General features: G+C 38.7%; 1 protein-coding gene across 1 annotated transcript; it reads right to left on the bottom strand.

Annotated features, from left to right (window-relative positions):
- Positions 1 to 693: 693 nt before the first annotated feature.
- LOC118775975 (prominin-2-like) lies at positions 694 to 15,501 on the bottom strand. The gene is made up of 24 exons (XM_036525980.1): positions 15,356 to 15,501; positions 14,949 to 15,196; positions 12,733 to 12,779; positions 11,702 to 11,907; positions 11,078 to 11,198; positions 10,770 to 10,833; positions 10,566 to 10,655; positions 10,222 to 10,409; positions 9,897 to 9,965; positions 9,069 to 9,132; positions 7,960 to 8,110; positions 7,531 to 7,689; positions 6,444 to 6,567; positions 5,998 to 6,116; positions 5,714 to 5,798; positions 5,405 to 5,551; positions 4,946 to 5,017; positions 4,731 to 4,820; positions 4,348 to 4,401; positions 3,728 to 3,808; positions 3,435 to 3,503; positions 2,194 to 2,283; positions 1,624 to 1,730; positions 694 to 1,308 (listed from the first exon to the last, which is right to left on the bottom strand). The coding sequence occupies exons 2-24, from the start codon at positions 15,175 to 15,177 to the stop codon at positions 1,167 to 1,169; spliced, it is 2,568 nt and encodes an 855-aa protein (XP_036381873.1). The 5' UTR covers positions 15,178 to 15,196; positions 15,356 to 15,501; the 3' UTR covers positions 694 to 1,166.
- Positions 15,502 to 17,866: the final 2,365 nt, after the last annotated feature.

Genomic DNA, 17,866 nt, shown 5'->3' on the forward strand with positions numbered 1-17,866 from the left:
ACAATGTTTCGCACAGCAGTGTATGTCTTATATTACTATTTTCTATGACAGCTCATGTGTTTGTCAAATGCATTACACAATTAAAACATGCAGATTAGTAAAACATTTTGGAGGTTCCCCCCATATTATAGAATTGTATACTTGGAAAGGGAATATAAATGCACATGTGACATGCTTCTGACACCATACTGGATTCATATTACCAACAGATGCACAGCAGAGTAATTATAGATTCCCAAGTTTTTTGTATTACTGTATTTCAAAAATGATATATGTAGCTGACACAGCAACTCTTAGATCTCTTAATAAGCCTCTTTATTAAGATGAACTCTTAATAGCTTAATAAGCTGTCTGATTTTCAGAGCACCTAACCTGTTCTCAAACATTGTATTCTCATTTTTTTAAGTACATTCAGTACTAAACTTACTTCACAATCCCCTCCCAGTTTCTACACATTCATCACAGTAAGGCATATATATGTGGAAAAATTACACATGCATCAAGGTTACAGCCTGCTGCAACATATTGCCTAAAATAACTTATTGCAGATTTAACCCTGACATCCATAACACCATTTTCACTTCAGATATCATACACAAATGTTATGTAAATCTAGCCCTGTGCCCTCAAATTAATAACAAAATAATGATCACTAACTGGAATTCTTACTTAAAACAGAGATGTCTTAGTAAGATGTTACTTAGGTGAGTGCAGAAATTAAGATAAGAGGCATTAAAGAGTTCTGTATCACACAGTTAGGTCAGAACCACCATGTGGTGTTCAGTGAATAAAAGAAAAATCATTTTCAACACTAAACTTCACATTGCTTTCCATGGAGATTCAGGACCATATTATTAAATGTGTTTCTAGTACAGCAAACATTATCAAAATCTTTCCTCTGTGTACAGTGTCTCTGCCCACAACTTTGGCAACATTAACAGATAATGACAAGTGGGACAAAGAGATAATGTCTTATGAGGAACTGATGAGCCCAAGATTTCAACTAACACATTTCAACTGCAAAATTAAACATGCTTGTTGAAGGCATTGTGTATCTGAAACACAGAACAGTGTAGAGCACAGTAAGAGTAAACATGAAATCACAGTGATTTCCGAAGCATCCTCAGATTCTTCTTGCTGTCTTCTTTCTTGCATTTATATCATCTTCACTTTTTCTCATTAGCAGTTTTCTTCATTGCTTTATACCAGTCGCCCAGACCATGGGTTATCTTAAGGCTCACTGGCTTCTTATGGCTCTTAGGTTCAGTCTTTTGCGTTGTAGTTTCCTTGTCTATTAATGCATTTTTGCTGCAGACATGTGGAACAGGGGAGAGACAAGTCAGAAATATTTTGTTTTTCCTATTTTTCTGTACAGTCCAAGTGTTGCTGCTTTTAACGCCTGCAATGTTTGTATAATGTAGCATTGCACTATTCCTTCATAAAGACACCTACAAAACCTACCAAATTTGTGCACATGCGCCCGCACACACACACACACACACACACACACACACACACACACACACATAGGCCACTAATCTAAACAGAATGTAATTGATTGACTGCTTGTCCTAGAAGGTCCTATCCTTACTGGAATGTTCAGGCCTATATGAGAACACTGACCTGGAGGAGCTGGACATAGGCTGCAGGTGCCTAGCTGTAGAGAGGCTGCAGATCACTCCAGGAATCAGAAGCACACAACACCATCCCAAACATAGCCAGAAGCCATTCTGTACACAAACAAGGGGTTTTGAACACAAAAATTTCAAGAACACTTTTACATACAAAAACATTCAGTACTCCCTGGGGAGTGGAGAAAAGAATGTCATAGATACAGGGATAGTGAGTGACATGGAGGTAACAAACAGGCATAAAGGTGTGAGTTGGGGGTATGGGGGTTGTCTATGGTTGTACATGGTATTTGTGAGCCAGTTTTAGAACCATGTAAATACATTTTACCTGCTAAATCCGTAAATAAAATTGAAACAGAGTTATACAATTCACTGACACATGAATCAAAACTCATGTGTTTCAAAGTGATGCAGTGTACATGTACAGTACACAAAGAAATGTTTTGCACCACAGTGGTTACTAATTTCAATTGTTGTTACAGGGTTCAAGCAGCAGAGGGCCAATCCCAAAGTGAAGTACTGTACACTGCTACACATGTAACAATCACTGGCAATCACTTACCCAGGGGTCAGCTATGTTCTGACAAAGTGCCGTGTACATGTTATCTAGTGAAACAGTGAACCATCTGCATTCCAGAGCTTCGTTTAAAATCTGTAACCAGGGAAAATAAGTTCAGTTAGAACATGTAAATTATCTGATTCTCTAAGGCTGACATAAAGCATGCATTATTTATGGAAAACCTGGAAATGGAATGCTTGCTGTTTAACATTTTAACCTTTAAAGCTATAATTCATTTTAAAGATGCTTAAGATATTAACAATAGGACTGAAACACAACATATTGAATTTTTTCAATACATGTTTAGGTATTAGTGGTTAAACATATGTAATGTAATGAATGTCTTCCCTTATCACTAAGTTCCAATTTACTTGGCTTTCAGGTTGATTGAATAAGGTACATCTCTTGGCAGAGCCCAGGAAATGACCAATGTTTCCTCTACCTTCCAAGAATCCACATGGATTACTGTAAGAAAAGCATGGTGTGCAAAAAGAAAATGCCCTATGTGCTTCAAAAATTTTCTCTAAATTCTTCCCCACAGCCAAAAAAAAAAAAATCAAATTTATACAGGTGATTGTGGGTGAAAGGCAAACACTGTAAAAAAAATTAGTTTCCACAGTCCTTCTCACAAAGAATGAAATCCGAGGAGGCTATATTTAGTTTGCATATTTTGTGGCTGACATTTCTGACATTTTGCTCCAGAACAAAAAGGAACAATGTAAAACCAGTCTGTCTGCTGATAGTGTGCAAGTCACTTCATAATTGCGTAACACCCCCCCCCCCCGGAGTCACTAGTCTTGAGTATTGCTGCACATCCTTGGTCTATTTCTTTGCATGAAATCAACACTGAGGAACTCAAGGAAGTATAACTATCAGATGGCAAGTTGTTTTTTTCTGATTCATTACTGAAATCCACAAAGGCCCAGACACACAGAAAACATTGACATGAACAGACCAACCCACTGTCATGAAGCAATCTCAGAATAAGTGTAAAATGTTCAGTGTAAAAAAAAGGGACAGGTTCTGTCTTTGTGTGGCTTTCATGCAGGAGTTTCCCAATACATGTATATACCATGTTTCTTTAGAAAATGAAGGCAAAAATTAACTCATACTGTATGTGCTTGGAAAAGTACCATACTCTGCTGGGCATTTATTGATTCAACCATTCATTCATTCATTCCTGTTCTTCTGACTTTGTACAGCAGAAGGCACCGTGAAGCAGGCACGGGCATCTGCATACTCACCGCATGGTTAACCCAGTCCAGGTACTGACGCAGAGCATGCTCTCCTCTCTGCGAAAGGCACTGAGAGACCTGCCAGACAAACAGCACACACCTCACACACCTCAACACAGCATCTTCCCATCTGCCATATAGCAAGTGGATGGCTCCATTAAAAATAACAATAACTCACATATACTGCATGTACAGTATTTATACATATCTGTCCACTGTAACCCAAACCTCCAAGGTGTATTCTAAAACAGCAGATAAAAGAAATGGTATAGAAAGGTTTATAATGTTAAGAATAGACTCACGTTATGCACAATGATTGGGACCTGTCTGAGAATTTCCTGCTCCGTCATGCTGATGCTGTCCAGGGCTGTGTCTATGTTTTCCTGGAGAGGGGAGTTGATTAGTTGAGAGTCATAAGAACAAGCAATGTATAAACAAAGTAATAAGAACACACACACACACACACACACACGACCACATGCTTGCAAGTATATGTTGAGAATCATGAAGATAGACATACATAGACACTATTACAGGTTAGGCATTCATAATAAAATATGAATTGTTTCAAATGAGGTCCTTGTGGAGAAACAAACATAATCAAATCAGCCATGTAAATATAGTGAAACTGGACAGGGTAGTCTTGAGAAGAAAGGCTTCAATATCACCATAACCACACTAGCAAAGTGGGAGTGGTAGATCAAATGGGGGATATGGAGGTGAGAAACTGAGGCACACATGAAGAGTCAACCACCCCTTTTCCAATGGGACTGGGGGAACATAAAAAGGCCAATTTAATCAGCATAAAACTGTTTAATTTTTGGTAGGACCTATTGCATATGCCTGAGCACATGCAACAGGTGTTTGCATTGTGGTCTTTACTTGTCACAGTCTACTTACAAAATACTTTTATTTAAATCACCTTGAAGTTTGCACTGATCACTGACAAGGCTCTCAGACTTGCATCCATCTTTTTCTGTATGGAAATCAAGACAGAAATATTATAGTTCTGTAGCTAAGAATGTACTCTGAATCATTACTGTTACTATTTATGTCATAAGTGGACAACTCATTACTATGTTTTGACAAATGGTCTGTCATTCTCAGTTGGAGATTTTCAAAATATTTTAACATCAGGGATTTTTCTTATTATTACACAAGAAAATGAGGTACAATGATATGTTAAAGTGTTTTGGAGTCACTATTAAAGGTATTCTCATTAGCTTTTATTTCTCTGTTTATGAGATAAAAGTAACAGGTGATAGTTCATGATTGCGTTTATGGGTTGAGGGCACATGCACTCACAACATCTGCCTCCTGCTGCTCAACATATTTCTGCAGTTCTCTCGACCTGTTCGCCTTACTTTCCAAATCCTCCTTTATTGTATTATTTGTCTGTCAAAAATACAAACATCCAACAATAAGAAAAGATGCTCTTAGTCATCTTATGGTTACTGTCTGTTTGCACATGGCCTATATACAAACTGCTCAGTTACTTCTTGTTTGTGACAAACACTTACTTGTAGTTGTGCTGTCTCATCCAGCTGATCTGCGAAATCTTTGAGGTTTATCTTCAATACCGGGGTGCTTAGCTACAGACAGGTAACATCGACATACATACGCACACACACACACACACACACAAACGTACATGTGCACACAGAAACAGACATACATTCACACAAACACATAACAACATTACCCTTCGTTTTTGTTAATATACATACCGTGGACTCAAACACAGTAAAACCCAAAACCCAGTAACAGTTTTTTCCTCTCACCCTCACAAAATTGGACACACACACACACAAAAGACATCACTCACTTGTGGAAACAGAGACACGGTTAAACACAAAGTGCACAAAGCCAAACTGGCATTATCATCCTCCTACTCCCACATGCACAAAAACTACAGTAGAACCAACACACACAAGCAACACACACAGTACACACAGTACACACATGCACATGCATAATACCAGTAGCATCAATGTGGGGTAGTCAATGTTGTCAATGCCACTTTCTCTGAAGTACAGGAGACTTTGTCTCCCTTCAGGAGGCAGCAGCTGCAGGTCTCTCAGGTCGACTGACAGGTTTCGGGCATTCTGCTTGAATTTCGCCATGTACTACATATAACAGAAAGAGGGAAATGATACCGATCAACTCCCAAAATGAAAACAGCCCATGACAGAATGGAATGTTGTCTGGCATGAGTAAGGCTAAATGAGCGTGTGTAATCCGGACTATTTGATGTCAGCAATGAAACTGATCCCTCTCCAATGGTTTACCTTGGTGGCATTTACGAAGTCCTCCATGTCAAAGAGCTGGTCCAAGTGCATCGAGTGGAACAGGGACTGTCCTGTCTTACAGCCACTGAAGCAAAGAGCATGGAGGATGGCACCCACAGTCACTGACACATACACATGACAGCAACCACACCTCATTTTCATGTGGGCTCACTCAGGTGCACTTTGAAAGACTCATGCAAAATGTATTGTGGAAAAGAATTTTTTTGATGTGATGATCATAATAATAGTAAAAATAATAGGGTGGGGAAAATTGCAGAGCTCACATGTAGACTTGTTGAACCGAGAAGTTTAATTGTGTGCTGAAGTTGAACTGAGAGGTTGAATTGTGGTCAAAGTTGCTGGTGTTGAGGCTGCTGAACAGGTTATCGCGCTGGTCGAGGAACTTTGCGAGGGGAGAGAAAATGCAGTGTTGTGCAAAACATCCCAACTACACCAAACCAGCACACTGACACATGGACATAGTGAGCTAATTCAAAGCAAACCTCCTCAATTCCTCATATCAAAATGATCAAAAAGTGAAATGTGAAAAATGTGAAATTACAAAAAAGGCAGCCACCAAATTTACCGTTTTTTACCCAATTATTATTGTTGTCTGAGAATGCCCTTGACAAACAGGCCCATAACTATATGATATATTGATAATGATAATATATCTCTGAATGAGGAGGATGGGAGTTCCTTCCTCATTCCACCTTCTTTTACCTCTCACCTCAAAGAGCTCTCCACTTCTATAACTCCTGCACCCTATAGTGTAGACATTCCCCGCAAACAAGAGGGTGATGAAGACCAGAATGATGAAGAGCCAGGAAAACAGGAAGCTCAGGACCACAGCGCTGCCGATGCAGGGAGAGACACAATCAGTGTTAGGTACATACAAAACCATAACCGACTGTGAAAAAAACAGAGTAATTATTGATTCACACCTCACACAGTCACATTAAAATAACAGCCATACACTTTTTGTGTGAATATGGCCATGCATTATTAATTTAAAACCTTAAAGACACTCTCTGAACATTCAAATCGTTAGCTTTTTTGCTTTTTGAGTGTTTAACCATTTTCGCTTTGTTGATAACAACTCTGCTTATGATTTAAACCAGGTTACCTAGTATTGATAAAAAATTAATCAATTAGTATACTGTATGTTCCAATCAACTAAGACAAGCAAGGTGGGATCTGTTCAGCTAAATGAATGGCACTTGCTGAAGAAAATGGAAACAGCTCTGAGTGCTGGAAGGTTGATTGCCCACTGTATGTCAATGTCTGACACATCCTTAGGAAAGTGAAGCCTTAAAAGGCAAGTCAAAACAAGCTGAAAAGTTAAAAAAGGGATTTCCTAAACAATATAAACGGATGCTTCAGCACTGTGGATGGAATAAAAAATTATGAGGGAACTGAAGGAATTAGTCTTTCTTTATATTTGGTAAATGACTTCACATGAGGTGGCATTGCCTCCACACTGTGATATCCACAGTGGAGTGGTCATTACTGGCATTTCATTAATATTTGCTCTGTGTACTGGAGCAATTTTCACCCAAAAATATGGCTTAAATACGTAGCAGTTCCTCATAGTCCAAGTTAGGTCTGATGAATGCTTGTTAAATTGATTAAAGGTGCCTTTTCATGTTTTAAGTCTGAACTGATTGCTTTCATTTGCAAGCATTCTCATGAGAAATTTCTATCAAATGTATAGACTTGTCTGTAGTGTCCACAGTGTCTTGGCTGTGAGGTTCCTTGTTTGGCTGGTGACTGAGGGAAAACAGCAAAGTAAGACCTCCAGGTCCTGGTCTACTCACACCCTGAGCAGGCTGACGGCAGATTGTTCAAAGCGGCCCTCGCTGCTTGTGGTCCACATGCTGGGACAGTACACAGCTGGCAGTCCCAGGCAGAGACTGAGGGCAGTCAGGAGCACGATGACAAGTATCACAGTGCAGACTGCCACAGAAACTCCCCACCTACAGAAAGGGGGGGGGGGGGGGGGCAGGGAAATAGTGTATGTGAAGAGGAACGGGAACAAGAGAACCAGAGATCACAGATCCCTGATAGTGGCAGCATTCTGGCCATCTGAGAGGTCACACTCTGTCTCCCTTATCACCAAAGTAAAGGTACATCACCTGACATGGATGTACCACTAGCACAGTGGCCATACCAGAAATACACACACTGAATCTGGACACCAGTGGATGAATGGCACAGTATGCTATGCTTGCACTGGGCAGTATTACCTGTAGTAGTCGTAGCGATCCACATCCTTCCCATAACGGCTGACAGTCTCCCCTAGTTCAGAAAACACCTCAGAAAAAGATTTTAGGGAAGGGAACCGCTGACTGGATCTTGTCAAGGATGTTTTTGTCTCCTCCAGGTCTAACACAAGATCTGAGCAAATCAGAAACACATAGTAAGTGAGTAAATGTGAGAGGGAGAGAGACTTCTTGATTTGCAAAAGCTCTTACTTTAAATTGCTTGTTTATACAAAGTGCTTAGAGAAAGGTACTATCTACAAGTAAAGAAAATACAGAACAGAAAGAAACATAAACCAAATATACTCTAAAATCTTGTCTAAAACAGTGATAGTAACTTACAGTATTCTGTAAGCAAATGAAAACTAGTTTCCACCATCAAACAGAAAGTGTAGCTTTTTATCAGTGGTAGCATTAACAGGATGCACTGTGGTGTTTTTTGCTTAAATATAGTGAAGAATCCTCCATTAACTCATTTTGGGAGTGAAATTTCATAAGTCCATGAAGGGAGGACCTCAATATTTACACCCCGAAAAGACTTCTATCTAGTGGCAGAGGGAGAGAAATAGAATGAAAGGGCAATAAGTTCAAAGAATGAGACTCATTTATTGTTGGTGCCAAAACCCCATGATTGATATGTTTAATTTATTTTTTAATTTGACGACTGAGAGTTCACCCATCTCAGAGCTCATAAGTAATTTTGTGTTGTTCTTTAAGAGTCACGTTTAAAAAAACATGTTTGTCACGACACTGATACTATATCGTCTCTGATCTGTATCAGTATTGTCAGTGATACTGTATCAGTTTCACTTGTTGCTTGGTTAGTCTGAAATATGAATACAATATGACTGCAGATTGTAACTCATTCTCACAGCAGACTGTACATGCAACTACAAAAATATATAGAGATACACATAATATATACTGTGTGTATACTTACATGAATAGAAAACAAAACTATGATGAACTTTTGCTGGATTATTGATTTGAAAAAATTATGTCAATGATTTTGAAACTTTCAATTGTGGGATATTGGCTAAATATCTAAACACTAAATTCAACCAATCAGTGAAGCTTCTTAGATTCATTCCTACCCTTTACTGTAGGTGCAGTTTGTTTTGTACAATTTTCAGGAATCGCATTGAATGATGCATTGCCCTGGACAAAAAAATAAACAATTTAAACAGTCATTTTTTATTTAAGGAAACATTTTATTTTTGTATATTTCTGTAAAAATAAGTGCAAAGTCAAATAACATTTTAAGCATTTTAATGCACATTTAAACAGACTTTCTTAAACGTCAGAATACAGACAAGTAGCATCCCAGTTGTCAAATGTGTGATACTCTTAATGACTCCAGGCCAGTTGTTCAGTTCACTTAATGTCACAAATGTTCTGGAACTCTTTTGTAATAATTTCACAGTTTTACAGTTCCCTGTCTGTGTGTGGTGATTAGACACCTTTGAAAAGCTATTTATAAAAGCTGATAACTACCAGCAGCAGCTTATCGTTTGAGTACTATTACTTTTTTTGGAATGATCACATAGTCATCTCAGACTTAAGTTCCACACCCCTATTGCCATTACGCAAATTCAGACATGGGAACTTCACTAACCCATTTGGGGAATGTGCGTTTTGGGTAGGGTTTGAGGTTCTGTGCATTCTTACTGGACAGAATATGTGTAGTACAGATGAAATGACAAAAATAAATGCTAACTTTAGACTGGAAACCAAGAAACACTTTGTTTTTACAAAGGCATGTCAAATGCTGTCATAATGGGTAATTCAGACAAGGCAGCAAACCAACTACATTACATAAATGATCTGAATTGGCTAAGGAACCTGTTAAGCTATCATTAGTTATTGTAGGTCGATTTGATTATTGCTTCTTTGAATGGATCTCTAGAGATGGGCACCCTTACCTTTTCTGCCAGGTTGGCCAAACTGGCTGCAGGAGCAACCTTATCCAGATGGAGTTTCACATCAGGGATCTACAATAATAACAACAGACTTAAGTTACAGACAGCAAGAACTCTATTGCCGTCCAACACTGTACACTTCCCAGATGGACCCTGTTATAGGAAGTCTGTGCCTTCGCAAGTCTTACTTTCTTTTTTGTGTTAGAACAGATATCTGTAATTCATGCACTTTTGTTCATAGTCAACAGAATCTGGACTGGTAGCAACAAATAAATCTGCTTTGCAAACATTGTTGTGGTCACCATCACACAAGGAGACTGTGACGCACCTTTCTGTAGTTAGCATCTGTCTGCAGGTTATTAAATGGAGGGAGGCTGCAATTTTGGCACATGTCCTGGATCTTCTGCAGGCTTTGTTTGAGCTTCCCCAGCTCAATCTGTAGAAAGTTGTGTCTGGGCTGCAGGTCTGCCCTCGCTGTGTGTATGACTACCAGGTTCGTTTTGGCCCTGACAGCATCTGTATTAATGAGGACAAGCACAGAGGCACAAGAGGACAGGCATCAGCTGAGGTAACTGCATGACTGATGACCTACTCAGTTTAACATGCATCTGCCATAGTGCCTATTTCTAAAGCCATTCCACTGCAGCATTGTTAAGAACACAGGAGGCCTACCTTCCACTGAGATTGAGAAGTCAGTGAGGGCATCATTGACATTAGAATGAAAAGATGAGATAATTTCTTGGCCAATGACATCACCAGTCCCTAAAGAAGCAAACAGTTTGTTTGGGAAGGAGATTAAAGATCTGATAAATAAAGATCTGATAAATAAAGAGAGCAATGCTGCTTACATCAATGAACTGTAACAGAATATATTACCATTCAATTCCTTTTGGATGGCAGCCATGGCCACAGAGTACTGATCAACAATGATGTCAATTTTCTGTGAAACAAAATTATTGCACAAATTTTTAGTCATACCTCATTTTCATCTCTACATCCTATCTCAGGGGTGGAAAAGAGAGAAGAGTGTGGTTGTGAGGTTATTACTTGGTGATGAGTCTTAACTAGGATGAGGTGTGCATGCATGTTGGCTGACATAGTGACAACCACAGCCTCACAAACTCAGGACCAGAATGTTATCATGAAGTCGCTACAGTAGTTCCTCAGAAAAGAGAGAAGCATACCTGGGAAACAGAGCCAAAAGTGTTTCTGATGTCCCTTAAACTGGATGATAAATGGTGTAGGCTGGGCTCCATGTTCTGTCTTGCTCTGTTGTTGGTGGTGAAGGCCAGGATCACACCTGTCCTGCAGACACACAAAAAGGGAACACAGCAAGAAGTCACTGCAACTGCACCACAGCTGGTCACTATTTGACTTTAGATGAGTGTGCTTGTTTGTGTAGATCTACGTGCATAAACAAAAAGGATAACAGTGTGTCCATAGCAACACAGTGAGTTGGTATGTGAAAAATGTTCTAACATATCTACCAACACAACAGATACGCTTCCAAATCTTGGTTCATTTAAAACTCTATGGCATTCCATGCATTTGCTATGTATGAGAAGGACGCAATGTGACATTGAAATGAGGGAACTGGTCTTGTCACAATACAGGGTGTGTTCAGATTCTCTTCTGCTACTCTAGCCATTGAGCAAGGCTTCTCCTGCTTAGCTCCAGCAAAATATCCAGTTGTATAAAATTGATCCTGTGTGAAATACACTCTGCACAAAATATGTTAAAAGCCCTAGAAAAGCACAAAAAGAAACAAATGATGTGACCTTGCAGGACAACAATGTTTTCACTCTTACAGGAGCAAAATGGTGATGACAGCTAGGCATGTTGCTATAGCAATGTCCCGATACTGCCATGACGGTAACAATGACGACTGGGCACTGGATTCCGTGTTCCTATGGTAATGTCTCCAGCAGAGGATTACACCCATGAGTGGCACGAGGACCAGGTAGAGAACGGCCAGAATCAAACACACCAAGTACCCAGCCTCATACCACAGCACCTGAGTAGAAGAGGGAGAAAGGTGTCCAAGGGTGAGCATCATGGCACACAAAGCTACTTTATTAATGGACCAAATTACACAGGGAATTACAACGGAATAGGGTGAAGTATTGTGCCATTATTTAATTATTGGAAATAATTACAATAGCCAAACAAGAAGAGTTAGAGGAAAAAACTTTTCTGTCCAGTTGTGTTTGTATGTATGGTTGTGCATAACACACTGACAAAAAAACAGGTCTACAATGGAATGGGTTTGCTCAGAGATATGATTGTGAGCGCACCAACATATTCAATGTTTTATGATTTAGCATGATAAGAAAAGAATCCAACCTTATTAGTTCTGAACGAAATCTTGTATACTGTTCGTCTTCTGTTGGTGCCTACACTAAATGTGCATGTGTTGAGCAAACATCACCTCTCCCCAATTATCACAAGTTTGAGTTTAATTTAAATACAGTACCAGTAGAATGAGCATGGCACGTTGGGTATATAACAAGGATTTGAGAAGGTGATCTGATTTGCTGATATGGACATTCAGACATTCCTATTTATATTTGCACCCTTTGTTTGGCTATGAAAATGGCAGAGTATCCCAGTACTTAACTGCCCCCATCAAATGTTCTATACTTGATGAAGGGAATGACGGCCCAGTGTCATGCGTGATGAAGCCCCTGACTGTGCAATGCCTGCCTTTAACTGGTCTAACTTGTTCACCGTGGGTGTCAGCAGCCACAGTGACTGAGCACCAGTGATAACATGAGCATTACCCGCCACAAACAAGAAGCTGGCAGAAACACAGGCGAAACATTTCTGAACATCACCATACCTCTGAAATGTCCTGCTTTTCATTGTTCAGGGCTCTGTGAGCTATATCTGAAATGCAACAAGGCAACAAGACAAAAAGGCTTTAACATAGCTGTTCCCATACACCTTCTTGTAACTTAGCACTAGATTTGTAAAATATCTGTATCTGAAACATAGTTTATAGATGATTTACAGTATACCTGTTCCTAAAAGCAAACCGTTCTCTGCCACTCCAACCTTAATCTTTCGGTAGAACCATAACAGGAATAGAAGCTGGCTGGCTAACTTTTCCTTAATTTCTTTAACCTAAGTATTATGTGATATATTATATAGAATATAACATCCTGATAACATTTACTTAAAACAAATCAAGGTCAATAGTCTTGTCTCTCCCCTTAATTGCTATCCACCATTGCATGTACTTATGAAGGGCTTTGCTCCTCTGTGTGTTTATATAATAGAAACACATTACTTTTGAATTTAACTGATCACCTATATCAGTTTACTTTTCATCAGCTATTCTTTCCCTACTTTTGGTATTTACTTTACTGAGTCGCTGTACACGTTACACCATATAGTTGATATGTAGTCCTCCTGATTGCTGATTGTTTCTGTTTAATCACTGATAGTCATATAATTGTTTCCAATCATGTTTGGTAATTTTTTAATTCATCTGATTGCTGTTAAGTTTTACTATTAAATAACTTTTCTTCCTATTGTCAATGATCAGTCATATTATTTAGTGTTGGTTAATTGCCAACACTAAATTGTTCCTGCACATACATATATGTGACTCTCTTTAAGTGCTTGTGATTATGGCACTGTGAGCAGTGAGCTTTTTCTTTGTGCTAACCTTTTACAGATTCTACACACCCTTAGTACTAAATTAGTTCAGTGTTTTGACTGAGTGCAACAACATTTTTCCTCATTTCTGAAAACAAATGCACAAATCATCAAACTGTTAATATTGTGTGATTGGACTATTATATGACCATGCTCACAGAAATACCAATTCAAAACTGGTAAGACCCAACAATATTTTATATTTATATATATATATATATATTTATATAAAATATTATTGAGTCTTGCATAAAATATTATATTTTATTTATTTATTTGCATGTCTGTAATTGAGATGCAGTTAATTGAACTAACCTTTTGATTTGCATACGTAGGTGTGAATGCAGTGTGGTGCAATACTAATGTCACATTAAACTTCTGTATAAGTCCTATAACATTTTCTCTCTTTGGGTACCGCTAAGAAGTCGACCCCATGGTCAACGTTTTGACAGTTAGAATTTTCGATATCATTCAATCTTTTAAAAGTACAAGAAATTGCATGATGGACAAGAGATCAATTATTCATTCAAACAAAGGTGACTAATAAAATGCAATACTTAATTTCTTAATACTTTGCAAATTTGCAGTCCTGATAGTTACTTTTACACCACCTGCCAGATCACACATGGTCAGGAATGTCCTGGATCTACAGTCTTTTATACTACTTAATTCGAATCCCTGTTTACTTATACTTTGTAAGTTTCTCTGGATAAGAGTGTCTGATAAATTACTGTTTCATAAAATGTAATTAGTAATCAAGCCGTGTTTTGCTGAACTGTCGTGTAATGCTGTCTCCCATCATTATAATGGACCAAATCATTAAAAAGATCCTACTTAATCTTGATTATTTATATAACTGTGAGTAGATCATAATGTCAAAGAAAATCATATTATATATAAGATGATGTGACGAATCAGCAATCGTACTTTCTTTGTTGCACTGTCCAAAACTAGTCCTTTCCTTATACAATGATTTACATGTGGAAGAAACGTAAGTCACAAAACGTAACAAAACAGAACTGAAATGTTGGTAGAATATCTTACCAAATGTATACAAAATATGTATTTAAAAAAAAATCTCAAAGTCACAAAATGTATAAAGTGGCACAATAAAAGCCCCAGCATGGAAGAAACTGTATCAAGTGACAACGCCTTCAAAGATGCCCAGATAGTCTCTAATAACGTCAAAACCTTACTGATTTTAAATATAAATGTAAATGTTTGTTATTCGGAAAGGGCCATGTTATATTCGAGCCTATTTCACAAGTGACGACCCACTTCCTACAACAGAATAAAAAATATATTTAAAAATACGTTTCATGTCATATTACAATTATAATTTCAAGGGCTAACACGCTGTACAAATGCAGTGTTTCACGTTAGTTTTTACGTTACCTTTGGGGAATGCGTTGGGCTGCACCGCCTGCAAGAACAGACGAGCGAAGTTGTACAGGGGTTCCAACGACCCGGCGGAGCTGTCAACACTACGCACTGGGCTGTGAGCCGCATTAGCGAAATGCAGCGAGTCGCCGCTGCAGGAGCAGTTCTGGGTGAGATCCGCACCGCATAGTGAGGACATCAACACCAGCACCAGCAACCAATAGCCTATGTGCCAGTCCTTCATTATTTATGAGTTTGGGAAACTGTTGGATTTGAAAATCGACACATTGATTCAGTTTTTCTGTTTTCTTTTGCAGACAGTTAACTACAAGGCTACTACTACCACTACTAATGATGAAACATGCTAATAATAAGGAAACGACAAGAAGACGTAGCAGTAGGAGAAAAGAAGACGAACTTACAGCCAGCCTTTAAAAGCACATCCAGTTTTTCATGCGTTAAATTCTGTCTGTATTCTTTGGTTGACGACTAATAATCTCCTGGTGTTCAGCTGATTAGGTGAGAAGCTTCCCTACATAAAGAGAAATACTCCGTTTCTTTAAGTCCGGAAAGCAAGTAGTGTCACATTTAACGCAAGGCGTTTTTAGGTCCAATCAGCGCGTTGGCGTGTTCCAGGACATGCCGATGATTCGTGACTTAAACCAGTTTTACAAGATTGATTGCATCTGTCTGACAGCAGAAGATGAACAAAATGGCATGAATAGCGACAGCCGCTTTCAAATATGATAACACTTAAAGTTATTATAGTGACACCCCAGTATCGCAAAGGGTTCAATTTCTGTCTTGCCATGGTCAAAGTCATTTAAAGAGTTTTAGAAGATACAACACCAGTGTAAATATAAGAATAAAAAACCAAACTGTGCTTGCCCTGGCAAGGCCAATAGATGTAAGTAAAACAAACGCAAATTGTTCAGCTGTACCAATCCAGGATCAAAGGTGGATCAGGTACAGTCTGGCACCAAGCTGGGTCTTACTGTCAAAATTTTTAATTGTGGATGCTTTACGATATGTAACGAGCACTTACATGCAACACTGGGTGTTCTGAATAGAGTCCTGTGAGCCTATAACCAGACCCTCACAAGCTGACCTTGTTGACCTACTAACCACCTGAAAGAATGAAAAATTCAAAACCCTGCCAGATAAGTTGCATTTGACTCCTTGAAGTCACAGGCGATCACACTGAAAAACCTGTTTGGGGTATATCAATGGGTGGTCTGACTGATTTCATTGTTTAGAACTTAAACAAAACTAAACTGTAATAGATGGCAGGAGATCAGGCTAAACAGTTAATTTCTTGAAGCAGTGATAGGGGCATTGAGAACTGGGGGGTATATTAGTTTATTGAATGAATTAGAATGATAAAATTGTGACAAAAATATGTTTTATAGATGAACATTTGGAGATGGCAATATCAAGCATAACAGCACTTCTAGACTGTAAAAGCACACATTTTTAAATGAATATGTACAGTATTTTGAATGTTTTTGGAAAATAAATGTGGGGCAGCTAAAAACTACACTAGAGCTGAAACTAATTTCTCACTTTAGAGAAGGGTTTCACTGGTACATGCTGACAACTGGATTTCTAATCAGTAACCAGCAGGAGATTTAACAACAGATCAATCAGATGAAATATGTCACAACAAAATTTCCCTCTTACAGTTTCATGTCTCATTATGTTATGGTGGGTTGCCTTTACCAGATCCACGTCTGACAGCATTTCCATTCAGATCATTTTCATGCCTTGTTTCACATCAGCATAAATTTTGTTTTCAGCCGTTGAGCTAGAATAGAATGAATTGAATTCTGAATGGACCACAGGTTTATTTTGGCATTCATTGTTAAAAGATGGACAGACAGAGGTAAATCAGCATAGTTGGAGAACCTGAGAGGTGGACTATGCAGGTGGAGCCTGAGAACTGGAGAGGGTGACGTAACAGAGGTAAGAGAGCTGGTGACTTGAGATTTTGATGATTTAACTGCTGCATTTTTAATAAAACCAATCTGAGTAGATGTTGTTATAACACAGATGCTGGTCAATCTGTGTTACTACTTTTATTGATAATCAGAATCTTTGAATGGCATCGTTTTTATGGAGAGATTTTGCCGTCTGCAATTGTTGTGCAGTTGCATTAAAGTTGAACTGCATTGCAATTGGAGCAAACAGTCAATTCATCTGTAGATGGATTCTGTTGTGTTTTGATACAGAGGCTGTGTATTGCAATGCAGTATATCCAGTTTAACATCTACTCCAGTGGGTTGCGTTGATTTACAATAGTTTGTGCTTTTTGGAGAGTAGCGTGTTTTTGAGGAATGTTGTATATGTTCACTGGCAGTGAACATAGTTGCGTGCGTCGTTGTGATTGAAACTGCACTGCCGTTTGTTTGTTTATGCCAAGATTTGAAATCTTCTTTGAAACGTACCACTTTAAGTGGTGCCCCCCCCCCCCCCCCCCACCCCGACCCCTGATGCACTCTTTGAAAACTACAGCTGCATGTTGCCTTAGTGTTGGCAGAGATCCAAGGATGAGTTTGAAGGAGTGTATTATTTATTCCACATTGGACTGGTGTTTAACTTATTTATTGTGACTATTGGTCATCAGCGTAATTTCAATGTGTGAATATTGTGGAAAAAGTCAAAGATTTTTAAGGCCAGTTGTGTATACAAATGATATATGTGTAAATTACAGAAATACCCTGTGCTGTTAGTTATTGAGCTTGCTGGTTCTGTCAGATCTTTTATTGCTGCTGCAGTGATGATTGCTGTCTGTTGTGGTTTACGTGAAAAATGTAAGGCTGTGATGGGTTCTACACAGGCGTGCTGATTGATTTGTATTTCCTTGTGGCAGGTGTGGCCACTGTGGGAGGTGCTCATTAGACAAGAGACACATATAAAAACACAGTACACTGCCC

The sequence above is a fragment of the Megalops cyprinoides genome, chromosome 4, assembly GCF_013368585.1.
Source record: "Megalops cyprinoides isolate fMegCyp1 chromosome 4, fMegCyp1.pri, whole genome shotgun sequence".
Taxonomy (NCBI): Eukaryota; Metazoa; Chordata; class Actinopteri; order Elopiformes; family Megalopidae; genus Megalops; species Megalops cyprinoides.